This window comes from Artemia franciscana, chromosome 10 (assembly GCF_032884065.1).
Source record: "Artemia franciscana chromosome 10, ASM3288406v1, whole genome shotgun sequence".
Lineage (NCBI taxonomy): Eukaryota > Metazoa > Arthropoda > Branchiopoda > Anostraca > Artemiidae > Artemia > Artemia franciscana.
Window position 1 is genome coordinate 20654487 of NC_088872.1, and position 13092 is coordinate 20667578.

At 36.7% G+C, this 13092-nt stretch overlaps 2 protein-coding genes across 7 annotated transcripts in view; one reads left to right on the forward strand and one right to left on the reverse strand.

Annotated features, from left to right (window-relative positions):
* LOC136031897 (neurofilament light polypeptide-like) overlaps window positions 1–13092 on the forward strand; it is a 162572-nt gene that overhangs the window by 119275 nt on the left and 30205 nt on the right. Inside the window, exon 10 of one of the 6 annotated variants that reach the window (XM_065711882.1) lies at window positions 4083–4560. The exons of 4 other annotated variants lie outside the window; for them this stretch is intronic. In XM_065711882.1, the coding sequence (XP_065567954.1) occupies window position 4083 (1 nt within the window). In that variant the 3' untranslated portion in view covers window positions 4084–4560. Of the gene's footprint in view, window positions 1–415; window positions 561–4082; window positions 4561–13092 lie in introns of those variants that run through there. One more of the 6 variants, XM_065711879.1, reaches the window with a different exon arrangement.
* The window catches only part of LOC136031896 (dynein regulatory complex protein 1-like), a 46059-nt gene that overhangs the window by 3939 nt on the left and 29028 nt on the right, over window positions 1–13092 (reverse strand). The window contains exons 6-7 of the mRNA XM_065711874.1: window positions 2840–3056; window positions 156–378 (exon numbers count right to left, since the gene is read on the reverse strand). Of these exons, the coding sequence (XP_065567946.1) occupies window positions 156–378; window positions 2840–3056 (440 nt within the window). The remainder of the gene's footprint in view (window positions 1–155; window positions 379–2839; window positions 3057–13092) is intronic.

A 13092-nucleotide genomic window follows, 5' to 3' on the forward strand; every position in this document is an offset into this window, starting at 1 on the left:
GGAATAATTTCTGTTCGTTTTAAGTTTTAATGTCGCTCCTTACTTTCAGTTCAATCATCTGAATGGTTCATTATTCCTAGTATTTACTGCAAAGTATTCATGATTCTCATTACGAATTCGTCTGACAAATACTGCTGTTACAATTCTTGATTTACCTTCTTTTAGTCTAATAAATTTTTCCATTGCGATCTCAACAATCTCCCAGAGAGGAGTAACTTGTACTGCAATAGTTTCGCTGAAGTTGTTCCAATATTGATTGATATCTGCTATTACATCTTCTCCAAATTTTTCCAATTTGGGTAGATTTAGCTGCAAAGGCTCAATAGGTTGATTTGCTTCTAAGAGTTTTTCACGGATGCTTCTGTGAATTAATTGAACCTGTAAAATTTGAAATAAAAGTGATAATCATTTCCAGAGATCTTCTGGCTACTGTCAAGCTTCTGTCAAGATCATTTCTGTCCAGGCAAGGAAGATACTCTTGGACTTGAATCAAAAGAAATGTTGTTCTTGGTGCATGAATCAATAAAGTTCTCTAGTCATCAGTTTTCTAGACTATGAACAGGCGTTTGATCCAACTCTAGTGAATATTCTATCCGTTGGGGCCCTGCCCCTTATTATCAGTTAAATGTCTTTTTCTTTCCTGTCTGTGCACTTACCTATAAGGTAATTTCATCTGCGCTTTAAATTGGCTCGTAAAGACTAGCCAGAATTCAATGGCTCTTGTAATGTATCAGTTTTTTCAAGAGAAAATATATTGGCATGGCATTAAAATTGTGTGCGATTCATCGCACGGGTTAACTGAATCATGGCCCCTTGATTATTAATTTAATGGATATTGGTCTTGGCGCCAACGTTGAAAATCTAACAAAATAGTGACCTGAGGGGACAAGGGATCTGAGAGAAGTTTTAGACTAAATTGACCTTGCTGATTGCTAACATCTCGGGAACATAAGCGCAAAAGGTGGGCTCGGTGGTTCCGCATTATCAAGTTAATTTTTTCTATTTAGCCTACTCAGACTAAGTCCAGCTTTCTGCTGTATGATTATAGTTATCTACTTTATACTTTGCCAACATTAGAGCAATCATTAATTTACCATCAGTTTGTCAAAATTCTGACAGCTACTTCGTCGCATGGTCGCTAAAACCTGTATTTATGTATTGGAATAGGATTGCAAGGGGGATTGTTAGTACTAAAATAACCTTCCAGGTTTTATTATGTTGCATACGAGTTTCAATACGCTTCAAACTGTTTTTACAAGCGTTTGGTTTTACTGTTTGTTACTATACGACTGGTTGAATGTATATAATCAAAATAGGTTTAGCAATATTTTTTAAGCTATTGTTTGGTCAAACTCAGTCACTTTCAGAAAGATTGGATGTCCAATGCTGTGAATTTTTGTTTTAGGTTCTATTGGGCTGATCGGACTGCATCTGCAGTGGTTGGCAAAAGATAGTTATCCTACTTGTGCATATGCATTTTTAGTTTGTTTGTCTTTAGAGTTTGTTTCAGGAGCTCATCTCCGTAGTCTCTCAGTTGATCTACTTTTTGTGTTGAGTTTTACATGTTTATCAATAAGAGCGAGTTAAATTCCCTACGATCGCTATTGGTTATTTCCTGGAACCCGGGTAGGGCCTGGTAAACAGTATTTGGAGTTTACTGACATTCTTAATATATACTGGAGGGACCGTCCCCTCTAAATATAAATATATATATATATATATATATATATATATATATATATATATATATATATATATATATATATATATATATATATATATATATATATATTGCTGTGGCAACTCTACAGCCCAAATACAGGTGAGGGCAGAACTTCTAGAATCTGTTACCTGTCACCAAGTGTCGGTGTGACACTGTGAGCCCCCGCGATGCCTACACTAGTGGAATCGCTGCTGGCCACACTAGGGGTAGGGACAGACTAGTGGCACTATATGAAAACTGGTAGTAATCCGAACCCGTGTTTTCCTAAGATTCGTGCTAGTTTTAGCCTGTAAAAAGTAACCTAAATAGTTAAAAGTACGTACAAATTTAAAACCCATTTTGATTTTGAATTTGCGTAAGCCACAGTATACTTAAACAATACATTAGAAATAATTCGTTGGGCTTATACCTAGTTTAAATACTTGGTAGTTATAGCTTACAAGATACACTACATAGTTTGTGTAATACATAATTATTTGAAACGTTGAAAATTTACAAGATTTGGCAGATTATATGTTTACATGACTTCATTCATTAAGGAATGAAGTATTAAATGTGGAATTGGGTATTAAGGTGAAAATTTCATTGAATGTCTAGGGGGATGTTAATTTAAAGCAAAAAACACCATGTGGATACAGGTTAGCAAAATGGCGTATCAATAATAGTTCAGAAACCGCTTAGAATATTAAGTTGAGACAGGTTGGTAAAATGGCGCATCAGCAATATCCCAAGAACCGCTCAGAATGCAAAGTTGAGACTTTTAGGGAATGTTAAGAGGGACTTTGAAATAACAAAAAGGCACTATATGTACACTTCTACTACTACTATTACTGCTACCGAGGCTAAGGGAATTAAGGGGAAAATTTCAGCGAACTTATAAGTGGATGTTGAACTAAATCAAAGCACACTATATGCATGTCGGTTGTCAAAAGAGTTTAGCAGTAATATGTCAGGGACAACTTTGAAATTAAGTTGGGATTTCAAAGGCATGTTGAGAGGGATTTTGAATTGAAAAAAATGCACTGTGTGCATGCTACCACTGCTACTTTTTCTGCTAGTTTCTTCAAATATAAGCTAAATCATAAAATGAACCTTATGAGTAGGATCTTTAGCTACCTCATTTCGCTTTCTGTTCGCTTCTCCATCCAGCAAGCTCCATAAATCGTAGAACTTCCCGGATTTATCTTGACATAGAGACCAGTACCGATCCTCTGCCATGGCAAGGGATATGCGCAATGACTCCACTTCCTTTGCTAATTCAAGTTCTCTTTTAACACTATCCTTTGTCAGCATCTCGTATTCTCTTTGATATTGCGATCGCTTTGAGCTGAGCCTGTCAAAAAGTGGAGAAAGTAAACTATAATTAAATAGGTAAGTCAGTAATTCACTTTCAAAGAGCACTAAGTCTTTGTCCCAGTCATTTTTTTCAGATTCATTTTACAGATAGGAAAACCGCTGTTCCAAACATCCATCAATTCTAATTTCAAGGAATTATGCATTAAATATTAACTGTGATTATGAAAGGGATGCAAAAATGGTATTCCATGCCAATCTGGGAAGAATGTTAATTAATAACGCAATTATTATATCAGATTACGGTCTGAAATTCAACCAACTTAGTAGTGTCATGTATTCGTAATAAACAACAAGCTTTTACTGAACTCGGAAACAGCAAATATTTTAACTTTCCAACACCAAAATGGTCATTAAGGACCACATCATAAATGCTGATGATATTCTCGAAATCAATAATCCATAACATCGAACCTTGAAACTAACACAGAATAGTTGTTTTAAATGTTTGTCTTCGTCAGAATCTTTAAACCTTTGATATCTGCCATTTTGTTCACCACCTAACCTGCTGAAAATCACCTTTTTTTCACTAGCTTGAAAGGTTGTCTTTCGATCTAGTTGAATAGTAGTAGTAGTGGTAGTAGTAGTAGTAGTAGTTATAGTCGTAGTAGAAGTAGTAGCAGCAGTAGTACAGTCAACTCTCCTTAATTTGACACTCGATAATATGAATCTCTCGATAATCAATTTTTTCGTGGTCCCTTGAAAAGTACTTGATAAAGTAAAAAAAAAAAAAAGAAAAAAAAAACGCCTCGATAATTTGAATTTGTAGCGAGGGCATCTTGGTTGTCAATACTCAATTGAAATATATAAATTCTGCCGAATAGCATTGATAACGGTGAGAATATGAAAATAACGATTTTATCCTCTATAATTATGATTTATAAGGCTAGAAAAAGTGTCAGTTCTATTACCCTACATACCTGCTTCAAAAAAAAAGTGTTGTTAGGAAAACAAAACACCGCACGTTCATTAGAGTTGCGAGATTTAACGGATTTCATCCTCCTAGACACGAGTAGGAACTTCTACCAAAGTACGGCGAGTTTACCTTTGAGAATTTTATTCAGAGGGACGACGAAGTCGCTGTCTATGGTGCTTTAACCAATGCCGTATTGATGAGTTCTCAAAATGAGGACGAGAAGACAAAAAAGAAGAGCCTCTGGTTTTTCCGGTCACTCCGTTTGCATTAAGCGAGGCAAGATATCCATCAAAACTTTACGTTACTATATTTTCAAAACGGAAACAAGTTATATTTTTTTTCATAGCTCTCATCACCATTGAAAATGAATTGGACAATTTAAGGTGGAAGTCACTCCATCCAAAAAAAAAATCATATTTTACTTTTCCAAATGATTTTTTGGGCTCAAATGATTTTTAACATAATCCATATAAATATGTAATTAATAAGTTAAATAAAAGAGTTTATATATGCATATGTATATTTATGTGTTATATATTTTCAATAAAGCACTTGTTTGTTTGAAATTGTTCCTTGTTCCTTCTTGATTATTTGAACTCCTGTTATTTGAACATCTCGGTAATTTGAACCTTTCCTCTGTTCCCTTGAGTTTCAAATTATCGATATTTGACTTAAGTAGTAGTAGTAGTTGGAGTCGTAGTAAGTCTAAGTCAAAGGGTATTAAGGTGAAATTTTCAGGGAACGAACGTTGTAGAGGATGTTCAACTGAGTCAAACGACCTTTAGTGTATGTTAATTGTCAAAAGGGTGTATCAGCAACATCCTGGGAACGGCTTAGGATATAAATTTGAAACTTTTAGGGGTAAACTTGACTGGATGTTTAACTGACCAAAGCAATATATACGTACTGCTATTACTACTGCCACTACTACTGAGGCTAGGAGTATCAAGATAAAACTCTCAGGGAATGTTGAGTGATATGATGAACTAAATCCATTCTCGCACTTTCTCTACTGACACTATTACTCTGCTGATATTATATCCACGATTTCTATTACTACTACTACTACTTCAACTTAAGGAAAATGTTGAACTAAGCCAAAACACACTATGTGCATGTAATTTATCAAAAAGACGTATCAGCAATATTTCAACAACGGCTTTAAGTATTAATTTAAAGCTTCCTGGAAATTTTGACGGAGGTGTCGAATTAGCCAAAAAGCACTATATGCGTAGAACTGTGACACCTTCTTGCGCTTGAAGTTACTTTCGACCGTAACTGCAACTGCTTGCGACTTTGACTACAAGTATTTGACACAGTGACTTTGAATATTTGTGACTGCGAGAACTTCTGACTTTAACTATTCTGATTTTATCTATTTGAAACTGCGGTTTTAGATTAGACATAAGATTGGTACTACTTTCAAATGCCGCTGCGATTGCTACTACAGCTCATACTACTACTTCTACTACCATAACTGCCGCCATTACTGCTAATAATACTGCTACTACCGCTATTACAATTTCTACTGCTGCTACTATTACCAATACTACCCTTGAACTGCATCAAAACAATTTAAGTGTATCAAGGGTGTAAAAATGGCACAGATGCTGTATCTCGAGAACAGAATAGGTTATTAAGTCAAAATTGTTTGGGAAAATCGAGGGGACTGTAAAAATAGATCAAAAGAAAATTATGTGTATCCAGATAAAGCGTAGGTGTCTGGGACGTTGAAGTAAATCAAAAGACACAATGTGCATCTTGCGTGGGCATATCTGCAATATCTCAGGAACAGCTAAGGGTATTAAATTAAAACTGCCATGTATGTACAGTGGGAAGCTGAACTAAATCAAAAGACACTATGTACATCCAAGGTTGTCAAAAGGGTTGTCAAAATCCACAATATCTTAGGAAAAGTTAAGAGAAATAGTTGAAACTTTCAAAACAGGTGGCGGGGGATGGTTGATTAATATTCTTTATGTGATAAAGATTGTTTCACGATGAGGGTTGGAATTCCTCAGGCTCTGTAGGACCCCGAAAGGTAATGCAGATTTTCAGCCCATTTATTTGAATACTATTCCCCGTGTCCATCTATTAAAAACACTTTAATGCAACTGTTATTAAAATTTGTTGCAAAATCTTGTCCAACATATAAATAGTAAGTTGAAATTAAATTTCTTATTGAGAAAAATTGAATTTTCAACCAATGAAAAAGACCGTGTCAATTAGAAAAGAACAGAAATTAATTTAAAAAAAAAAAACGTTTCCACAAAGAAAATTTTCAACGAAAAGTGCAAGGACCAATGAAGTAAAGAAAAAAATAACAAATGAAAAAAATTAAATCAAACAGGCCAGGAAAAAACGAGGGTAGTGTCAATCATTGGAAAAATACGAAACGAAAATATACGAAAAGGACCTCCTTGCTATACAAAATATTTTGACAAGGACCTCCGCCAAGTCGTCTTCAGCGCCAAGAAACAACAACAAAAAACAAGCAAACAAAATCTAACCTTTTGAAGTAATCCTCACGAGAGGCGAAAAGACACTGAATCAAAACCAGCCAGACTAAATGAAAGACGGTTCGGTAATAGGATTGGGCAAAAATTTAAGTTTGTCACCGATTTTCGAGACGCATGGTACAGTAGTAAACGTTTTGTTTTCAATTGCGGTATTAACTGAAGCAAGGGGGGCTTTTTTACTATTTTCCTATTTTATCTTTCTTAATCGTCTATCTATTATATTTTCAATAATTTTAATTGGGTAGCAATTGCAAAATAGAATATCTTTAACATAATTCAATTCAGATTCTGCGTGATAAAATGAACGGATTTTTAAAACTCTGTGTGGACTTAAGAGATGACTACCCCTCTTTTTGCAGAAGAAGGGTGTTTTGACGAGAGATATAAGGTCATAATGGGTAGGTTTTCTATTTATAGAAAATTCAATATTCGGAGTTCTTTTGTGATTGAAACGTCCAAGAAAGGAGCTTTCCCGAATCTTCCAGTTATATTGTAAATGGGGAATTAAAATTGTTCAAATGTGCCAAAAAGTTGTTTAGAGAATCCTGTCCATTTTCCCAAAAATGCAAAATATCATCAACAAGACGGAATCAGAGAGTGTGTTTCAAGGGGAAACTATTCAAAGCAGATTGTTCTATGAAGCTCATGTGAAAATTTGCCAAATAAAGAGATAAAACGGTTCCTATAGGTAAACCCATAATTTGAAGAAACAATTTGTCTCGGAACCTAAAATACAAAGAGAACTTATTGCAAACACCAATAAGCGCCATTTTCGTGTCAATTTCCAAGGTCTTTTAATCTGATCAAGCAAAATTTCCCTCTGATTTTATTTTTGAGGCCTGTTCACATTTATGGATATCGCGAGAAGTCTACATCAAACTATATAAGACAGTTTTCTCTGCTTTACTTTGATTTTTGAACTTTTCGACAAGACCATATAACAGTTCCGTGTCTTTAAAAGAAGCTTGAAAATGGTGGTCAAGAACATGTGTCTGAGCTGTTGCAAATTCTGGTCCTTTGATAAGATACTTAGCTCATTGGATGTGAAAACCTTGGAGGATAGATTTTCTAAAGGAGGGCCAGGACAAAATCTAGGAAGGAAAATGCGTGACCGTTAAAAATATTCAAAGTCACATTTTGAAAATTTTCCCATAAGCGAGTTTTAGCTAAATAGAAAACGTGTCGGAAAAGCTTGAAATATTTAAAATTTGGTGAAAATCTGGAGTGGATAAATTCAGATAAAGTAAAGATTTAAAAACAAAGATTTTATTACTCAGGAGGTTTTCTTTGAGTCTACGGTCTTTTAAAATATGTGTTAGAGTTTTGAAACCCATTCTCTGGATAAAGGGACCTTCAGATTGTGTGCCTAAGTGTAGATCGAAACGCAGAGAAGAAGGAAGAATTCGTTTTCTTTTGCAAACTGTTAAGAAAATGAACTGATAAATAAAATTTGCATGTTTTTTAACATAATTGAAAAAACCTAAAATATTGTTGTTCAAATACTCCCCGTAATCTTGACGTAAACAGATTCTAAGACTAAACTGACTATAAATAACGTATGAAGCAAAGAAAAAAATGAAAAAAAAAATCAATGGAAACTAGATCTACGTTGCATGGGCAACGTGAGGTGTCGTGGCAACCTTTGTTCGACTTCGCCGAGTAAGATGTTGCGAGAGCAACACTTTGGTTTTTTCTCACTTCGATTAAACGCTGATGTTGTTAATCTATATGGATCTGAATATAAATACTAGGTACACCAACTCGCAAATTGAAAGCTTCCTTAAAATTGCAAACCCCTTATCGCTGAAGATGATTGTAGCCCAACAGGCGAATACTACTTACAACTCCCCTACATGTCCTACCACTGGAACCAAATTGGTATTACCATCAAATACACAGGAAACAATTAATAGGTACACCAACTAGCGAAAGTTTCGAACCCCTTATTGCCGAAGAAGACTATGAGCTAACAGCCGGCTATTGCTTAAAACTTTCCTATATGTCCCACAATTGGTATTGGCCTATTTTTATGGCACTTGGTATTAACCAAGTGACATATAGCAATCGCCAATTCTGTCGGTCTGTCTGTCTGTCTGTCTGTCGGTCCCGGTTTTGCTACTTTAGGCACTTCCAGGTAAGCTAGGACGATGAAATTTGGCAAGCGTATCAGGGACCGGACCAGATTAAATTAGAAATAGTTTTCCCGATTTGACCATCTGGGGGGGGGGGGTTAATTCGCAAAAAATAGAAAAAATGAAGTATTTTTAATTTATGAGTGGGTAATTGGATCTTAATGAAAGTTGATTTTTGGAATGATATTGTGTCTCAGAGCTCTTATTTTAAATCCCGACCGGATCTGATGACATTGGGGGGAGTTGGAGGGGGAAACCTAAAGTCCTGGCTTTGCTACTTTAGGCACTTCCAGGTAAGCTAGGACGATGAAATTTGGCAAGCATATCAGGGACCGGACCAGAATAAATTTGAAATAGTCGTTTTCCCGATTTGACCATCTGGGGGGAGGTAATGGGGGGCCGGTTAATTCGGAAAAAATTGAAAAAATGAAGTATTTTTAACTTATGAGCGGGTGATTGGATCTTAATGAAATTTGATGTTTGGAATGATATTGTGTCTCAGAGCTCTTATTTTAAATCCCGACCGGATCTGATTACATTGGGGGGAGTTGGAGGTGGGGGAAGCCTAAAATCTTGGAAAACACTTAGAGCGGAGGGATCGGGATGAAACTTGATGGAAAAAATAAGCGCAGGTCCCAGATACATGATTGACATAATTGGAACTTATTCGCTCTCTTTGGGGTAGTTGGGGGGGGAGTAATTCTTAAAAATTAGAAAAAAATGAGGTATTTTCAACTTACGAACGGGTGATCGGATCTCAATGAAATTTGCTGTTTAGAAGGATATCGTGTCTTAGAGCTCTTATTTTAAATCCCGACCGGATCTGGTGACGGGGGCGGGGAGTTGGGAGGGGGAAACCTGAAACTTGGAAAACGCTTAGAGTGGAGGAATCGGGATGAAACATGGTGGGAAAAATAAACACAAGTCCTAGATAGATGATTGACATAAACGGAAAAGATCCACTCTCTTTGGGGTAGTTGGGGGTGGGGATATTTCTGAAAAATTAAAAAAATGAGGTATTTTCAACTTACGAACGGGTGATCGGATCTCAATGAAACTTGATATTTAGAAGGATATCGTGGCTCAGAGCTCTTATTTTAAACCCGGCCGGATCTGGTGACATGTGGGGGGAGTTGAGAGGGGGAAACCTAAAACTTGGAAAACACTTAGAGTGGAGGGATCGGGATGAAACTTGGTGGGAAAAAAACACGAGTCCTAGATACATGATTGACATAACCAGAACGGATCCGCTCTCTTTGGGGTAGTTGGGGGGGGGGTTAATTCTGAAAAATTAGAAAAAATGAGGTATTTTTAACTTACGAACGGGTGATTTATTTTAAAGCTCTTATTTTAAATCCTGACCGGATCTGGTGACATTGGGGGAAGTTTGGGGTGGGGAAACCTAAAATGATGGAAAACGCTTAGATTGGAGGGATTGGGATGAAACTTGGTTGGAAAAATAAGCAGAAGTCTTGCATACGTGATTTAAATAATTGGAACGGATTCGATCAATTGCAGGGGGGGGGGTAATTCTGAAAAATAAGAAAAAATTACGGATTTTTAACTTACGAAGGAGTGATCGGATCTTCATGAAACTTCATATTTAGAAGGACCTCGTAACTCAGATATCTTATTTTAAATCTCAACCGGATCAAGCGTAATTGGGGGGGGACAGTTGGGGGGACCGGAAATCTTAGAAAATACTTAAAGCGGTGAGATCAGGATGAAACTGGATGGGAAGAATAGAAACCTGTCTAAGATACGTGACTGACATAACTGGACCGGATCTGCTCTCTTTGGTGGAATTGGGGGGGGGGGGGTAATTTTGAAAATTGAGGTATTTGTAACTTACGAAAGGGTGACCAGATCTTAATGAAATTTGATATTTAGAAGGATCTTGTGCTTTAAAGTTCTAATTTCAAATTCCGACCAGATCCTTTGACATTCGGGGGAGTTGGAGGGGGAAACCGGAATTCTTGGAAGACATGAAAATTGGGGTATTTATATCTTACGAATAGATGATCGGATCGTGATGAAATTTGATTTTTAGAAGGAATTCATGTCTCAGAGCTCTTATTTCAAATCCCGACCAGATCTTTTGACATTGGGGGGAGTTGGAGGGGGAAATCTTGGAAAAACACTTGGAGTGGAGGAATCGAGATGAAGCTTGGTGGATAGAATAAACAAATGTCCTTGATACGTGATTGACAGAATCGTACTGGATTCGCTCTCTTTGGAGGAGTTGGGGGGAGGGGTTCAGTGATTTGGCGAGTTCGGTGCTTCTGGACGTGCTAGGGCGATAAAATTTGTAGGCGTGTCAGGGAGCTGCACAATTTGACTTGATAAAGTCGTTTTCCCATATTCGATCATCTGGGGGGCAAAAGGGAGAGGAAAAATTAGAAAAAATTAGGTATTTATAACTTACGAGTGGGTGATCGGATCTTAATGAATTTTGATATTTAGAAGGACTTTGTGACTCCGAGCTCTTATTTTAAATCTTGACCGGCATTAAGCCTCTTATTTTTCTTTTTAAATCAATCTATTATTCATAGAATTTTGTTAGAGCTCATACCATATGATCTCTTGGCTCTTAGCTCTTCTCGCCTCGTCACAAGTGCCATATGAGCTCTTAGCTCTTGTTGGTTTTAGTGTGTACCTTACTACTCAAGTTGTCAACCCCTTTAAACTTTCAAACTGGTATATATCAGAGCTGTTGACTGCCGTCAAAAAAATTTATCTGTATTAGTTCAAAAGCTGACTTTTTTGCCGTAGGTACCATTCTGTATCGGCCTATTTTTGGTTTCAGTGTGTATATTACTACTGAAGTTGTCGACCCCTTTAAACTTTCAATCAAGAATATCTCGTGAAGGAATTTTTCTACCAAAAAACGGATGAAACTTACTTTCATCAGCTCATCAAGACCCATCGACTGCCGTCGAAAAAAAAAATATATCTGTCTTAGTTCAAAAGTTGACTTTTTTGCCGTAGGCCAAATTTCTAACGGATAAACTCTAATTTCTTTAGCAGTGAGAGAACTTTTAAAGTTTAAGAGGCTCATCTGATACCAATTTTCTATCGCTATCCCAAATGCGAAAAACCGAATGATAAACTCAGCTGAAATCACGAACAAAAATGGGCGGAAATAATAGACGGCAGCACTTTCGGTCCCCACTTTTTTGTTTCTGTATTTTTTTTTGCTATTTATCACTCAAAGAAGATATATTGGATAGGAAGGGGGGGTTAAAACTTTTTTTAGATTTTAGTCCATCTTCAATTTGAAACTGGTGCCTGTCCGTTTGCCTGCTAAAATGGAGTTTTCCATTCGAAAGCAGAAACATTGTTTCATGAAACGAAAGCTTGACTGCATAACTTCAGATGGCCCTCTCTGACATAGGCTATAAAAGTCCAAGTCACTTCACACACTATAGGCTCTGGCTCAAGGACAAGCAAAATCCATTCTTTTTGGCCTCGGGCAAGAGCTCTACGAAGCTTTCCAAAATCCAAAGTCATATTCGTCAATCCGGCCTAAGGTCCAAATTTTCCGTAAAAACTGCAGAGGTTAGATCCTTACCACTGTCTAGGAATAAACTGAAATCAGGGTGCTATGAAAAAAAGATGATAAAACCAAAGTGTTGCTCTCGCAACACAAATAGCGACGAAGACCACACTGCTTTGTCATTTTATAATATTTCATTTTAGAATATTCATTCTAATTTGTTTCTCACTGTTTTTCCAAAAGAATTCCCTATTGTTCTTCTTGTTTTTGGTGTTTAAAATCAAATGGGTGAGGAAAAACAAGGGTTGTGTCAACCACTGGAAAAATACGAAACGGAAATAAACAGACATCAAACAGTTCGTGGTAACGAGGTGTAATAAGCAGCGACCCAGCTCAGTAGTAACCGAAACTCTAAAAACGGAATTTTGATACCAATGGTTACATAAAAAATAGTGCTTTTATGCTGATTTTAAATATATAAGTTTCATCAAGTTTACTCTTACCCATCAAAAGTTGCCAGCCTGAGAAAATTTGCCGTATTCTAGAAAATAGGGGGAAACACACCCTGAAAGTCAAAGAATGTTAACGAAAACCACACCATTAAATTCAGCATATAAGAGAACCCTATTGTGGAAATTTCAAGCTCCTATCTACAAAAATGTGGAATTTTGTATTTTTTGCCAGAAGACAGATCACGGATGCGTGTTCATTTGTTGTTTTTTCCCCCAGGGGTGATCGTATCGACCCAGTGGTCCTAGAATCTCGCAAGAGGGCTCAGTCTAACGGAACTTAAAAGTTCTAGTGCCCTTTTTAAGTGACCAAAAAATTTGAGGGCCCCTAGAACCCCTCCCACGCTCATTATTTTAACCCTCATTTTTTGTAATATTTTGTCTGTTTGGGAACATGGACAGGACTCTCTAAACAACTTTTTGGCACAGTTGAAAACTTTTGAT